The following is a 15644-nucleotide window of genomic DNA, read 5'->3' on the forward strand; positions in this document are numbered from 1 at the left end:
GGATTAAGCACCTTCCCCAAAGGTAACTAACGGTCTCCAACCACCGTGGTAGGAGAACACTCAGGGGTCAGTATTATCAATCTCCCACCTATCACAAGCTAGCTACCACCCTAATCCACCCACAATTAGCTCTATTACCATAGGAATAATGAAGGATATATAACCGGTGTCTTTTGACTGTATTGGGTGATCGTGGATTGGTGACTAGGGACTGTGCTTCCGTCACATGTGTATGCTGTCCCTGCAAGGAATAACATCTGTCTGATGGTTTTATACCCACCTGTCTGTATTATCATCCATGCAATAAACTGCATTTTGGTTGCAACAATCCACCTAGGTGATTTCAAAGATCCCACTAGGACATGCAGCCCTCACAATCTAGTTAAATTCTTATATAAATTATTTGGACATTATTAGTTTGCTAATGGCTGAGTTCATTGCCTTTTCCAACCCGCAGATATTTTTAACTCTTAGTCAGATAACAGAAATAGCACCAAAACAGGACTTATTGTCACCCCATATCTCCCACAGACCTGCCTGTGTTTAAAAACTTCTAAAACGATAACCGATTTTGCTGCATATAACAGAGTAAGTTTATAAGTAACTCTCTCTTTTATATACTTATGCATATTTGTAGCTGGAGGTTATAGGAAGATAAAACTGTAATTATTTTCCTATGTAAAACAGGCTTTCTATCCTTAAATCTTTAGAAGGACAAAGATAGGTTGATTGTATACGAAAATAGCTTTGGATATTAATTTTTCATTCCCTGAAAGTTATTTTGTTAAAATAAATATGATTTTTTTTTATTTATTTTTTTATATGGGCTTTGGTCTGTGTTCTTTGTTTGACACTTTCAGTTTGCAATGTACATTTTGAGAATTGTATTATTTATATAATACATGATATAATTGTTTAAAGCATTGAGCAAAATATCATCTGTGATTCAGCTGCCTTTAAATTTACTAAAATGGAAGTATTCATAATATTTGGAATAAAAGTCCATAGAATTGAACTAAACCTTTTCTGAATGAAACCTTACCGAGAATTGTCTTTGCAACCTTCCTTTTTAGGGGTTTGTCAACTTAGGAACCACTGAAAACAAGGTCTGTTTTGATTTGCTGAAAGAGAGGGTGAGTAGTTCTTGTTGGGTATAAACATAATTAAACATGAAAAACCAATGGGAAGCTTAAGAGATTTGTCGTGATCCTGGGGTCAGAAAGTTTTCTCAGGATCCAAGTTTTTAAATCCCCTCCAGGATCTCCAGCCCTACCAAGAAAAATGACCCCTATTGACTTGTGTGAGTGTTTAAATCAAAATTATGCCATAACTCGATCAGTGTAGGAATGTGGTAGGATAACACATTAATCTTTACATGTTGCGTACACCCGCATTATATGGGGAAATGTCATGTCTGTATGACATAATGAAGGCAATAATAGAAGCATGATTTGTGGATCCTGTTGAGTGATAACTATTCCTTATCAACTTTCTAGAGAGACTGTATATATTTCTGCTGGGAAAGGTGTCCCTAATTATTGTGCTGGTAGTTAGTGGGGATTTATTTAATTATGTGATGTTTATATTGTGTTTTAATTAGTCCTGTGACGTTTAGGGGCCAATTCTCTGCGATGTGCCGCCAGAAAAGTTTGATGGGGGTATTCCAGAGAGATGCAATATTGCATATTTGCCTGCAACCCATAGAGATGCGCAAGAAAATCCGCAATGTCAGCGCGGCACAGCACACTTAAATGCGCAGCCAAATATTGTGTTGCTGTTCAGAGCGGCACATCGCATTGAAGTGAATACCCCCTTCCCCCTTATTTTCTTTTTTTTTCAAACATTTTATCAGCAAAATCTGAAGGGGTGCACACGTACTAAATATAGTGCAAATTGCAAATATAAATACTTTGTTGAGGACGTAAAGTAGACAGGGTATGTCATCAAAACTAAAGAGAAAAAATATAAATGTACAAATAAGTTATAAGTTAATCTAAGACCAGTAAGGCAGTGAGGTTCAGATGACGAATATATGATTTAAACAACAAAAAGAGGAGGGGGGGGGAGATGTTGCAATCGCTTAATTATGCTGTGAGTAGCGGAGCCAAACTGACACGATTCAGGTGCTTTGCGCTCAGAATGGATTCAAAGCAGTCCACATATGATCAGAATGAGCAACCAGGTTCTGGCACCAGTCCTGATGTTAGTGTTCCCAGTACGTCGTCTGGCCAAGGCGATGTCAAACAACAGAGTGTTTTCAAATTAGTGCAAAAAACAATTTTTTTTTTACTGTATTGAAGCGAAAAAGTGTTACTGAGCAAAAGTTAAGTGCCGATTTAAAAAAAAAAAAAAATTGCAAACATGCCATTCTACACACGCAGTGGCAAAGAGAGAATGAGGCCTTCACCTTTGGCTATTAGTGGCAGATCCCAAAAAGTTACCCAGCCTACAATTGGTGCACAACTACTGTTACGCGTCAAAGCCGAGCTGCAAGATAACAGTAAGACATTAGAGGATAATGTTTGCTCTGATTCACAAATGACACCAATCCCTGTGGACAGTCCATACAACAGTGGTATGTCTAATCGTGAGCATTCTGTTAGTGTACCCATAAAGAAGGGCCCTTTCAGCAGTTCTGCTGATGTGTACCTGAACAGCCCGAGTGTAGCCGGTGATGCACAAATTGAGGATGCCACTTTGGAAATAGAAGAGGATGAGGGGGAGATTTATGGAGGTGACGAGGGCGCTAATGAGGATGTTGATGATTATGATGCAGACAGATATTAAATTGCCTTTCTCAGTTTCTATTTATATTCTAGATTATATAACGGCTGAATAGTTTTCTATTTTACTCCTAGTATAGAGGGGATCTGATGCAGACAGATACCAAACTGCCTTTGTCCATTTCTTTGTATATTCGGAGTTCTAGTTCTACAGTCTATGCAGGTTGCTTTCATCATCATCATCATCATCACCATTTATTTATATACTGATTCCGCAGCGCTGTACAGAGAACTCATTCACATCTGTCCCTGCCCCATTGGGGCTTACAGTCTAAATTCCCTAATATAGACACACACTCACAGACAGACTCAGACAGACAGAGAGGGAGACAGACAGACAGAGACTAGGTTCGATAGCAGCCAATTAACCTACTAGTATGTTTTTGGAGTGTGGGAGGAAACCGGAGCACCCGGAGGAAACCCACGCAAACACGGGGAGAACATACAAACTCCACACAGATAAGGCCATGGTCGGGAATTGAACTCATGACCCCAGTGCTGTGAGGCAGAAGTGCTACCACTACGCCACCGCTCGCTGCCCCTTTTTATATTCAACTACAAGTGGAGGGCGGGGGTGGCATAGATAGCCACCAAAGTACCGTGGTCCATTTAATTTCACTTTCTAGCTCCACAGTCTGTGCAGGCTGCTTTTTTAATATTCAACTACAAGTGTAGGGTGTAATATACACCCAAAGACGATGGCTACATTGCCAATAATCAAAGATGGAGGAGGTAGACAACCAGGTTTGACTGTATAATTTGCAGACAAGTGTTCGCATTAAGGATGGCCTACCAGGGATTAAACTGTTTTTTTAATAATTTATTAGCTTTAGAATTACCTCACTTCTCTAAGAAACTGGTGGAGCACTAAATTAGGTTATTTTAGACCAAAAAAAATTGTGTTTTTTTTTCCAAAATAACAAAACCAAACAAAACCAAAACACGCAAGGGCTGTTTTGCAAAACCAAAACACGGGGGTCAGTGACCATCTCTAGTTTCAACACAGGATTGCACACTAACCTTGTTTCTAATGCTGGTCACTTATTTGGCTGTGATCACAGGGCCGTCTTTCCCATTGGGCACAATGGGCAGGTGCCCGGGGGGCCCGTCAGAGGCAGCTCAACAAAAAAAAACCTGAAAAAAAAAAAAGAAATGAATTACTTACCTTGCGGTCAGCTGGCGATCCGGCTCCCTCCCTGGTCTCCTCCTCCGTGCGGCGCTTGCAGTGCATGTCGGGCGTGACGTCATCACGCCCGCCCGACATCCATTGCGGAGCGTGACAAAGGAGACCATGGAGGGAGCCGTATCACCAGCTGACCGCAAGGTAAGTAATTAATTTCTTTTTGGTTTTTTTTTTGTTGAGCTGCGTCTGACGGGCCCCCCTGGGCTGCAGGGCCCATATATATAATCACTTTTCTTTTTATTTATATATATATATATATATGTATGCAGGCCCCGGTGCACTGCTTTGCCCGGGGGCCCACCCAAAATGTTGTTAAGAGGACCCTGTGTGATCAGGCAGGAGACTTTGAAAGGGGGAAGTATCGAGTGCCAGGCAGCATCTGGTTGTAATATGCCACCCTCAAACTTCTCATGGTTTATTGCAAATCAATTTAACTCAAACAAACAGGATAGCAAACCAGGGGCAGAGCACTACATCACTGGGCTCCAGTGTAAAAGGTGGGGAGAGGATGGGAACGGTGCCAGTCCTCCCCCCCCCCCCCCCCCACCATTGCACCCACTCTGCTCTTCTTTGCTCTCAAAGGTTCCGTGAGAGCTTAGATTTTTGGACTGCACATGAGATGTACTCCTTCAAAGAGCCATGCTCTGCCTACAAAGCAAGGTGGCATTAGTATTTGATTTTGATTTAAATGGACAAACCCACAGTAGAGTCAGCCATTTTGTGGACTAAACTAGTATTGCTTCAGTGATGTCACTGGTTCCTAGTGTATTAATAGGCTCCGTTCTCAGTGATGTCACTGGTTCCTAGTGTAGTAATAGGCTACATTCTCAGGGATGTCACTGGTTCCTAGTGTATTATTAGGCTACATTCTCAGTGCCTCAGTAATGTCACTAGTTCCTAGGCTGCCTTCTCTTGAATAATGGTGCAATCGACAATGACTGTTTCCAATCTATGTCTGCCCCCAAGGTTTTTTGTTTGCACTGATTGTCTGGTGTTTTTATTTGTGTACACAGCTCACAAGGCCAGATATGAATCATCTAGAACCAAGTCTGCTGGGATATAATTACCTAACGGGCATGATGAGGTATGCAGCAAATACTATGATGTGCACATAAAACGGTCACATGAGCGCACAAGAGTTTCCATATATAATCCTGTTCATTAAATAAATATATATAAATATATACTGTGCATTTTCTCAACTTTCTTTCTAAAAGATTTGTATTTCTTGTTTCTTTCTGATTTCTAGGTGTGCAAACTTAATTTACTTGATTTACTGAAACTTCTGTAAAGTGGAAGTGTTGCCCATAGCAGCTAACCAGATTATAGTTATCATTTATCTAGTAAATTCTGATTGGTTGCTATGGGCAACACCTCCAATTTTACTTTTTAGAAGTTTTAGTAAATCCACCCAAACGTTTTTTTTGCCTATATAACACCCAACCTATGTGTAATAGACTGCTAGATACACTCTCTAGCAGCAAGTATGTAGTGCTTATCTCTTATGTAGCTTCAGAGTGGTTGTTGGTGCAGTTGTACCTATGTGTGTCTAGCATATCCCAAATAGGATGTCATCAGGCTTGAAGTGAGTGGTGCAAGTAGCTTTTCTCTCTTGCATTAAAACCATGTTATGTACGCATGGTGCCTCCAGAACAGTCCATGAAGGCCTTCCACGGCGATGTGGAGACTCCGTACCATAATAAGCGGCGGTAATGTGTGCAGCCGGCCATGACTGTGTTGTCCTGGGGGGGAACATCCCAGAGAATTGAATCCCCTTCCATAGATTCTATATATTTGTGTATTGATTTTTAAGCTGCTAATAAAACTGCATTACCATCTAGTGCATGGTTGTCCAACCCGCGGGCCGCATGCGGCCCAGCATGCCTGTAATTGTGGCCCAGCAGTAGTTTTTGTTGTGGCAAGGGGGCAGCGCTGAAAAAAAAAATCCTGGAAAAGAAAAAAAGAAAATGCTTACCTTGCGGTCACGTCAGCTGCTGCTCCGGCTCCCTCCCTGGTCTCCTCCTCCATGTGGCGCTCGCAGTGAATGTCGGGGGTGACGTCATCACACCCGACATCCATTGCGTAGCGCAGCACAGAGGAGTCACCCGCGCGAACTATCGGCAGCAGTGAAAGATTATCCAGTATCTTATTGTTGTTACTCTGAATTTGGACTTTCTGCACCATGCAATTATGAACTAGCTGTGTTCTCTGTATGTATCTAATATAAATGTTAAGAGATGATTGTATTTTTAATATTTTAAACCATTTTAAATGTGCAGTGCTGAGTAGGGTGAAATTATCACCCACTGTTACCCTCATCGGAGGCTGCTCCATGAGCCATTTTTCCCGCCACCCTATCTTTAAATCTCTGTAGATTTCTATTAGTCCTCCTGATGCTACCTATATCGGTGACCATTTCAAACTGGTCAATAAAAAAAATGATTCATGGGTGCAGAAAGGAAGGAAAAAAAAGTTTTGGGCATTTAATTCCCCGAACCCCACTAAGGGACAGATGCAGGTAAGTTAATTTGTAGCTGGTAATGGGACTACTGCTTTAATCATGATTCTGCAACAGGTTTCCTAACTCTTACTAACTTCATTTCCAAGTAAGTTTATGTTTTCTATGGTTTTTTCGATGATCAGCTATTGTTAGTGTTAGTGTATTTTATGTGCGGCCCAAACCAACTCGTCGTCTTCCAATGTGGCCCAGGGAAGCTAAAAGGTTGGACACCCCTGATCTAGTGGATACATTTTATGGTAATTATTAATTATACGGTTGTCGTTCTAGAAGCGCTCTGGGAAATATTGCTTGTATGGAATAAACTTGGATTGTGTGATGCTGTGATGGGAGGTCGGGTGTGAGTGAGAGGGCCCATGCAAGCTGCAAGAGATTGAAGCTTGTAAATTGGTTGTTCTGCTCACACATGGCCCTCTAACACTACTTTAAAGTGGCAAAGTAAATTGATTGGAGGAGCCAGGAAAAAAAGACTGCAAGGAGCAGCCCCCTGGGGCTCCAGCTAGGAGAAGTAGAAGGTTAGTAAAATTGATTAAGTAGGTGGAAGAGCAGCTTTAATGAATTTTGAAATGCTCTCCTTTTCAGCATGCACATTTATAGCATAATCCCCCGCCCCCTCCTCGCTCCTCTACCATCACATGACCACTGAGGAGCTTTGTGACCAACTGGCTCTGACTCGGAGATCAAATTACATTTTTCTCACCAATACGTCCAGCTTAATGGCGCTTCATGTTACTTCAGTTTTCAAAGGTACAAAAATTGCAGTAAAAATTGTCTGTGTGGAAATGCAGCTTTAATATTGTAATGGAACCTATCCACTGCTTGACTGAGAGTGGGGTGTGGGATAAATATAAGCTATGTGCCGCAGTATTGGTGCAACTGAAAGAAACAAATATAAGCCATTATTTGTCTTTATAGAAAATATTTGTTCTGTATAATCTACACTAATTATGTATTTCAGCCTCCGAGAAGAAGCTGCTAAGTTTCTTACAGACTATTGTCATTCTCCAGTCCCACTGAATCCAAATAATGTAAGCAACATTTGGAGATTTTTTCTATGCCTGTGTCTGGAAACTTATCATTATTTACATTGTATGTCCCTTCTACCACAGGCCATAACAATGTGGGTAAAGCCCTTGTAAATCCTTTGCTCAATAGATGCAATGTGTCTTATTTTAAGATCTCCAGACAGTTTTTCTTCCAAGCGATGTGGGTGCTGCCAGTAACCTCTTGCTTGCTATTGGTCAGGCTGCACCATCCATCCAATCAGGATGCCGGTAGGATTCTATGAGGAGCGACAGAGCAGACAGCACTAAGTGGTAATTCAATTCCCAGGAGGCACAAGGCTCCAGACTAAGGAGACAGGGATCAGGATTCCAGATTGCCAGAGGCACAAGGCAGTCCAGGGAAGCAAACGGACTAGCTGAGTCCAGTGACCAGGCAGAGGTCAGGGCAACAAGCAAACAAGCATAGTCCAGTAATCAGGCAGAGGTCAGGGCAACAGGCAAACAAGCAAGGCCCGGTAATCAGGCAGAGGGTCACAACAGGAGATCAGACAGCAGTAAAGCAAAACTGGAACAAGACTAAACAGGAGACATGCAACAGCCAGGTACAAACGATGAACTGCACAGAGCACAGATTGAGGCAGGTATTTGAAGCTGTAAGACAGGTGCATTTCTAATCTGGTAAGGAGATTAACTCCTACAGGCATGGTGTAAAGTTCAATGGCAGAACAGCAGCACCTCTGGTGGATTTGAGGTACTGCTGCCACATACAAAGTATAGTCAGAGTCGTAGCATAAATAATACACTGAGACCTTAGTGTCACAGTGTCCTGGATTATTATTTTTTTGAGGACCTAACAAAGCCCCAGATTGTTGTGATAGCTGTAAGAACGTCTGGCAGGGCTACACCAAGTTAATAGATGATCTCTTACAGCATTTTACGCCTTCAATTTATTTTTTTCAACACACCGTTCTGCAACTTTTACAGAGTACCTAACTTTATTCTTTCCTCCTTGTGTCTGTGACTTGCTGCACGGCATGTATATCAGCCAAGTAAATTTTGTTTATTTTCTTTTCCCCTCGGATACAACACAGATCAGCTCTGTGCATTGGATACAATGCTACATACAGACCAGTTTTCTGTCATAACCAAGGACCACTAAAAGAACTGTCTAAACGTTATAAAGGCTTTGGTGAAAACATAGAAAGAAAATAGGTTTAAGCAATATATGATTTAAAAGTTGTGTAATATATTGTCACCTGTAGAATAAAATTGTTTGATTTAATCTGTAAGTCTCATCCATTCTGTATATGTGAACTTCAGTCAGATCTATATATGTAGTACTTCATAAAGGGGCTTTGTCAGAAAAGTGTAAACTGAAATAAAAAAAAACTGTGTACTTTGTAAACTTTTAAGCTTTGAAGCTTTTATGAAATAGCTGACAAGGTGAAAATAGTTTCTCCACAGATTTGCTCTAATACCATTATAGTTTATGGGCTCTGTATAAAGAGCATTATGGTATTGTGACGATCACAGCACCATAAATGTTACAAGATACTTATAGGATGGAATACATGATGTGTATCATGAAAATTTTCTTGCAATCATTCTGCAAAATATAGGAAGCCTAGGCCTCTCACTTTATAATTTCTTTGCCCTTTTCAATAAATATTCACTGATATTTGTGGAGGTCAGGGCTGGATTTCCCATCTGACATGGCAGGTCTGTGTTTTCTGTCAATCTGATAATACAAATGTAAATTAAGAAATAAAAGCACTCAGAGCCTGTAGGATCCAGTTATATAAATCTGTCCCTAAAGACATTTTCTTTGATACGTTTTGGATCTGAGCATCCCTGTTTTACCGTTAAACATTCTTATATTTACTAGCATTTTCTAATCCACCCATTGCCCAATAATTATTTGTAGATTGTGACGTTTTGCTCTTCTGTATATAGATAATTATCATGAATGGATGTTGCTCATTACTGTGTGCTCTCTCCGCTGTGATTTGTAATCCAGGAGGTAAGTAAATAAGAAGTAATGACTATATGCGTGCTTCATTTGTCCGCCCACGTTTCTAACCACCACATTGAAGCTGGATATAAAGGCATAAGTAATATTGGCTGATTTGGTTCATTCCAACATTGGGCAGATTTCAAAGGGTCAGCCCTTGTTTCACACTTCCCCTATCCGTCACTCCCGTTTCTCATCGTTCTTTTCCCCATCTCGCATATACTTTGATCGCATATACATTGATAGGGCAGTAGGGTGGCTCAGTGGTTAGCACTTCTGCCTCACAGCACTGGGGTCATGAGTTCAATTCCCAACTATGGCCTTATCTGTGTGGAGTTTGTATGTTCTCCCCATGTTTGCGTGGGTTTTCTCCGGGTGCTCTGGTTCCTCCCACACTCCAAAAACATACTGGTGGGCTAATTGGCTGCTATCAAATTGACCTTAGTTTCTCTGTCTGTCTGTGTGTGTATGTTAGGGAATTTAGACTGTAAGCTCCAATGGAGCTGAGACTGATGTGAATGAGTTCTCTGTACAGCGCTGCGGAATTAGTGGCGCTATATAAATAAATGGTGATGATAATGATCGGTCACCACTACTCCTTCACCGCACCCCAATAAATCAGATGTTTCATAAGCAAATCACCAAATCCGCCATGAAGGTAAGAATGAATAAATGTACGCTTACAACGCTGAGAACATGTTTAAATATCACAAGACAATAAAAACAATGAAAACTTATCTTACAGCCAGCCTAGATATACATAATAAGAAGAGATGCTTAGAGCAATCATTTTTCTTATCCAAATATCACTTGATTAGTTCATTGTATAAAAGCTCATGTGAATCAATGTTTTTCTGGCTTCAGAGCAGCGATGTAACCAAAACCACAGAAGCTTACACTTTGTTGTTTTTTTAGTAAGTCACTTGTTGCATGTTTCTGTTGAACTGCGGCACATCTGACGGTAAAAGGAATGTCGTGATTTTCTGCGAAAATAAAAGATAGTCCAGCGCTCTAAAGCTAACAATCTATAGATGGGTAACTTAACCTGAAACCTTGCTATAGAAATATTAATCCCTACATATTTAACCCCAGGATCCCCCCCCCATCAGATGTTGTCATTTATTTATACTAATTATTATGTATTTTTGAAATCCATGTGAATATTGGGATTTATCTCTGTATAAACCATGCTACCACCACGGCCACTTTGCCATTTTAAGATTTAGTATTTTAAATCCCAACAATAACATTTTCACATGTTTTTATGTTTTGTTGCTGGGATATTCAGACAAAACACTTAATTTTAACATAATAAAGGTAGAAATTGTAATGTGTAGCAGACTCCTGAGTGCTCTAATTGGAACATCTTTCTTTGTTGTGTACATATGTTGGTGTTTGACAGAGCAATCCTACAGGAACACATGATTGGTATACTTCGGAGGTAGGGAGTCTGTGTGTGCGACTGACATATATCTTCTAAACACAGCTCTCTTGTTTCAGATGGCTTCCTTACCCCTACACCGTACTATTCCAGGATTGATCTGTACACTGGGGTATATTGTGGATTACAGCCTGTACATGTTCCCCTGTACAGCAAGGTCAGATATCCCATCATTAATACATATTGCCACTGGAATAGAGACTTAAAGCATGTTAGACAAGGCTTGTCCTCTAAATATAAATACATTTCCAGCACTAGTTTCATAGTAACAACATATATAAGCCTTTGCAAGGGTGTGAGCAGGGGCAGGCTGGGCTGGGGGGCAGAGTGCCCCAGAGTGGGCTACCTTAGGCTGGGTCACTTGGCCACCTGCATTTTTTTTTCCTTTAAAATAGGATGCTGAGTCAAATCTTGCCCCCCGGGCTGAAATTTGCCAGCCCTCCCCTGTCAATAGACACAGAGAAATTAACCTTTCCCACTCACACTCCCTTTCCCCCCTCTTCCCACACCTGTTTTTGGCTGCGCTGTGGCTGCTTCATGCAGCCGTTTTTTCCCAGGTCTCTGACTGGCGGGAAGGGGTACATTAGTAAAATATTTTCCTAGGTGGTAGCTCAGCTTTAAGTGCTTGTTCGGAGCTCATCTTTGCTACAAGTTGCATTTGAGACCTTACATGGGCAGATGTTTAGAAAGGGCTGTACACCTTACATGAGTAGGAGGATTGCAAAGTTTAGCTCTTTCATTTCCTAGCTAAATGACTGACATGTGCTAATGTCTTTGACAGGTAACAGAAAAAGACGGTCACTCGTTTCAGTTAACGATACAGCTATTAGAAGAGGCAATGGAGAAAGGAAGACAGCAGGTGACATTTTTATTCATTAGATACCATTATCGATTAATATTTATACACGGTTTATATATTTTTATAGCCCTCACACCCCTGTGTTGCAATCTCTGTTGCTTTTTGGGAATTCCAAGGATTAGGTAAAATAAATAAGCACACTGGGTCCTAGAGCAGTGTTGGGCAACAGGCGGCCCCCAGAGCCTTCACTTGCAGCACTCCGCTTATCCCTGCTTTATACCCTGTCAATCACTTTCTCAGCTTATTCTTTGCTATTTGCCCTGGTGTCCTTAGCCAGCTCTTTTTCTGAGGTTAAGAGTAACGTGAGCCCCCTTCGGAGATTATAGGGCCGTACATGCGGCCCTTGAAGTGTATCAGGTTATCTATCACTTTGCTAGAGGGAAAATATATGCTATTTATATTTTGTCACATTACTTTTCCTAATAAGACATGCAGGTTATTCTGTTTTAAGAAAGCTATAAAGTGGAATCAGTGATGTAGCTAAAGGACCCTGGGCCCCTGGGACACCTTGCTCTCTCTAGTCATTTGCCTGCACCTCCATCTTTTGTCTGGCCCTCCTTGCCTTTCCCCATATCTCTTGCATGTCTTCATGCATACCCTAACTGATTTGAGCCCACAAGTCCCTTGAACCTGGCTAGCGGTTGCTGCTCTTATTACTTAAGTCCCCTGTTTATATTTAAGTTATATTTTATCTCTAATATTTTGGTATTGATATAAATAATGGTTGCGATCTCTGTTTTCATGTTGCGATTCACCATATTGTCTCTTTTCCAGGGTATCAAGATCAGAGCATTAATCCTAATCAACCCCCAGAATCCTTTAGGAGAAATCTACTCCACTCAGTTGCTGAAAGAATGTTTAGAGTTTGCATCCAGGTCTGATTTGTGATATCATAATACAAAGTAGTACTTAGTTTGGTTGTTAGGTGTCTGAGGCAGCACAGTCATTGTTCTGCTGCTTTCGTACTCCTTACCCTCTCTGACCATCACCTTATGACCTGCAAGCTCTTTTCCAACATTTTGCTCTCATACAAAGCCTCCTCATATCTGCAGAAATCTTCATTTTATTTAGTTTCCACACCTTTCCACCCCTCTGCAAAACTTCTCTCCCCCATATCTATATTCTCCTTTCCTGATCTGGCAGTACCACACTATCCCCAAACTCTAGCAACAGCCCTTGATCAAGTGGTACCAGCTACTCATTGCTCTCAGCGTCGACCATGTCTCAGCCCTGACGTAGTAAAGAAACGATCTGCCTGTCTCAGTAAACAAACTCTCTACCTTCAAAAACTTTCCCGCAGAGTAGAACGACATTGGTGAAAGTTTCGTACTACTTATGTGTTATTATATTATTACTTATTATGTTGTCAAATACACCACTATAAATCTCTATATCTGCCATTCCTATTGAAGCGTTCATGTCCAGTAAGCCCACCTACTTAATACACAGGAAGGCAATCAGGAGAGGTTACTCATATGTGAAAGATATGAGACTGCTCCTGATTGGCTGCCCCTTCTAGTAAGTAGGCGAACGTACCGGACGTTAACTCATTTGCAATGGGAACTCTCAGGAGCTGTCCGCTTCATCTCTGTGGGGTCAGTTTTTTTTCTCCCTACATATTAGGTTGAATCAAGAAAAGATGATGATGGTAGGTTAGTATATATTCATCCCACTGCGCTAAAGAAAATAATAAGGGGCATAATACTTTTTAAAAAAACACGGTCAAAACATACTAAATATAAGGGGGCAGTAGTAACTATGAGTCAATATAAGGGGCACTATTATTTAGTAATACTTACAAGGGGGCAAAATATTTCTTTTATTTCCCTGGTACCCACCAGCCAGGGGTTCCAGGAGAGGCCCAATGCAACTTAGCATTGGACCGGGCGGGCCTGATTCATTAAGGAATTTAAGTAAGAAATTGAGTAAGTTTTCTTACTTAAGTTTTTTGGACAAAACCATTTTGCAATGCAAGGGGTGCAAATTTGTTTATTATTTTGCACATAAGGAAAATACTGACTGTATTTTCATGTAGCACCCAAGCACTTGATAGCTTATTTGTACACTGAAATTTAAAGTTGATCTAGGAAAAAAAATGCAATATTTTTCTTATGTGCAAAATAATAAACTAATATGCACCCCCTGCATTGTAACATGGTTTTTGTTAAGGAGAAAACAAGAAAAAAAAAAAGAGTACTTTCCTTAATGAATCAGGACCGGCAATTCTAGGTGCAAGGGCCTGAATGTTTATTTGGGCCTACCCCTAGAGATACAGGCACAATATTAGGAGCACAGCCTGTTACAGATGGGAGGGAAGATTTAATTTTTTATTTTCATTTTTTAGTGTATTAATTATTTACTTTTCTCGCCTCTCACAACCTCCTCTTCTTTACATTGAAAACATTGGGACAGCAGTTTAGAATGTGGCGCTTTGTAAAATAGTGCCTTTCCTGCGGCTTTGGGTTTAGTAAATCTGGCGGATTGAAAATCGTCTCAAAAAAGCAGAAAAGGCGAAGGTTTATACAAACCTCACTTTTCTAAATATTTAGAATATTATTATTGTATTTGTTCCCGAGTGCTGTGGAGTACTCTGGTGCCATATAAATAACAATAAATAAGTAGCCTGCATCACTGGGAAAGACTGGAAAGAGATCTGTCCCTGAATAAGTATCTGCCAGCATGATGAGTACAAGACTGCCATCTTGTGGTTAGTTGTGGTTCAGCAGCAGCAATTGTCACTTTTAACAATTTATATTTAACCTGTGGGTGTTTCAGATGTCTTATATCTCTTATGAATATCTTATGTTGGCATGTTATTTATTAATATAAAACTCAAATAAACAATCATAACAAATGTTTTCTTAACTTTGTCTGTCTGTGGATAGGTACAGCTTGCATGTGATTTTAGATGAAATTTACATGCTGTCAGTAATGAGTACTACCTTCACAAGTGTTCTTTCCTTTCACAAGTAAGTATTTTACACACTTCTAATTCTTCTTGGTAATGGCGGTAGCACTAAAAACATTCTAAACTTCATTTTATTGCCAATTAAACACTTCTCTCCCACTTTATAGTCTAACCCTGGGCGATTTTAATAATATTACAGGATACCCACTTTAATTAAGCTAACCGTCCCTTGTTATCATACAGGAGATTCCCAACAACCTTTTATGCCACCGTTCATCAAAACATAATGACAGCACGGTGGCTAAGTGGTTAGCACTTCTGCCTCACAGCGCTGGGGTCATGAGTTCAATTCCCAACCATGGCCATATCTGTGTGGAGTTTGTATGTTCTCCCCGTGATTGCGTGGGTTTCCTCTGGGTGCTCCGGTTTCCTCCCACACTCCAAAAACATACTAGTAGGTTAATTGGCTGCTATTAAAAATTTACCCTATTCTCTCGCTCTGTCTGTCTGGGTGTGTATGTTAGGGAATTTAGACTGTAAGCCCCAATGGGGCAGGGACTGATGTGAATGAGTTCTCTGTACAGTGCTGCGGAATCAGTGGCGCTATATAAATAAATGGTGATGATGATGAAATGGTGATGATGATAATGGCGTAGTCGTTTTAATCCATAACTCTGGGCTTTTTACTGGAGTCGACTCCAAATTTGATTCTAAAGAACGATTCATCACTCTAATAGGGTTTTGAGACCTCACTAAAGGCAGCATCTATGTTTCCATCTTTGGCCACTCCATGTTCTTTAGCATTTTTTTTTTGCCGGGTTGTAGAAAATCCGAAGGGTGTGGACCCAAAAAGTTCTACAATGCTTCTAAATGATTAATTCCAAGAAATCTTGTGCCGAAGTCTCTTAAAAGACATATGACAGAGTCAGGGCTATAG

The 15644-nt window shown here is 40.6% G+C and overlaps 1 protein-coding gene across 2 annotated transcripts in view; it reads left to right on the top strand.

Annotated features, from left to right (window-relative positions):
* The window catches only part of LOC142158153 (1-aminocyclopropane-1-carboxylate synthase-like protein 1), a 56635-nt gene that overhangs the window by 1105 nt on the left and 39886 nt on the right, over positions 1 to 15644 (top strand). For both annotated transcript variants that reach the window (XM_075211838.1, XM_075211839.1), the window contains exons 2-9: positions 1074 to 1133; positions 4980 to 5050; positions 7443 to 7512; positions 9442 to 9508; positions 11000 to 11097; positions 11722 to 11799; positions 12574 to 12674; positions 14685 to 14768. In XM_075211838.1, the coding sequence (XP_075067939.1) occupies positions 1074 to 1133; positions 4980 to 5050; positions 7443 to 7512; positions 9442 to 9508; positions 11000 to 11097; positions 11722 to 11799; positions 12574 to 12674; positions 14685 to 14768 (629 nt within the window). The remainder of the gene's footprint in view (positions 1 to 1073; positions 1134 to 4979; positions 5051 to 7442; positions 7513 to 9441; positions 9509 to 10999; positions 11098 to 11721; positions 11800 to 12573; positions 12675 to 14684; positions 14769 to 15644) is intronic.

This window comes from Mixophyes fleayi, chromosome 5 (genome assembly GCF_038048845.1).
Source record: "Mixophyes fleayi isolate aMixFle1 chromosome 5, aMixFle1.hap1, whole genome shotgun sequence".
Lineage (NCBI taxonomy): Eukaryota > Metazoa > Chordata > Amphibia > Anura > Limnodynastidae > Mixophyes > Mixophyes fleayi.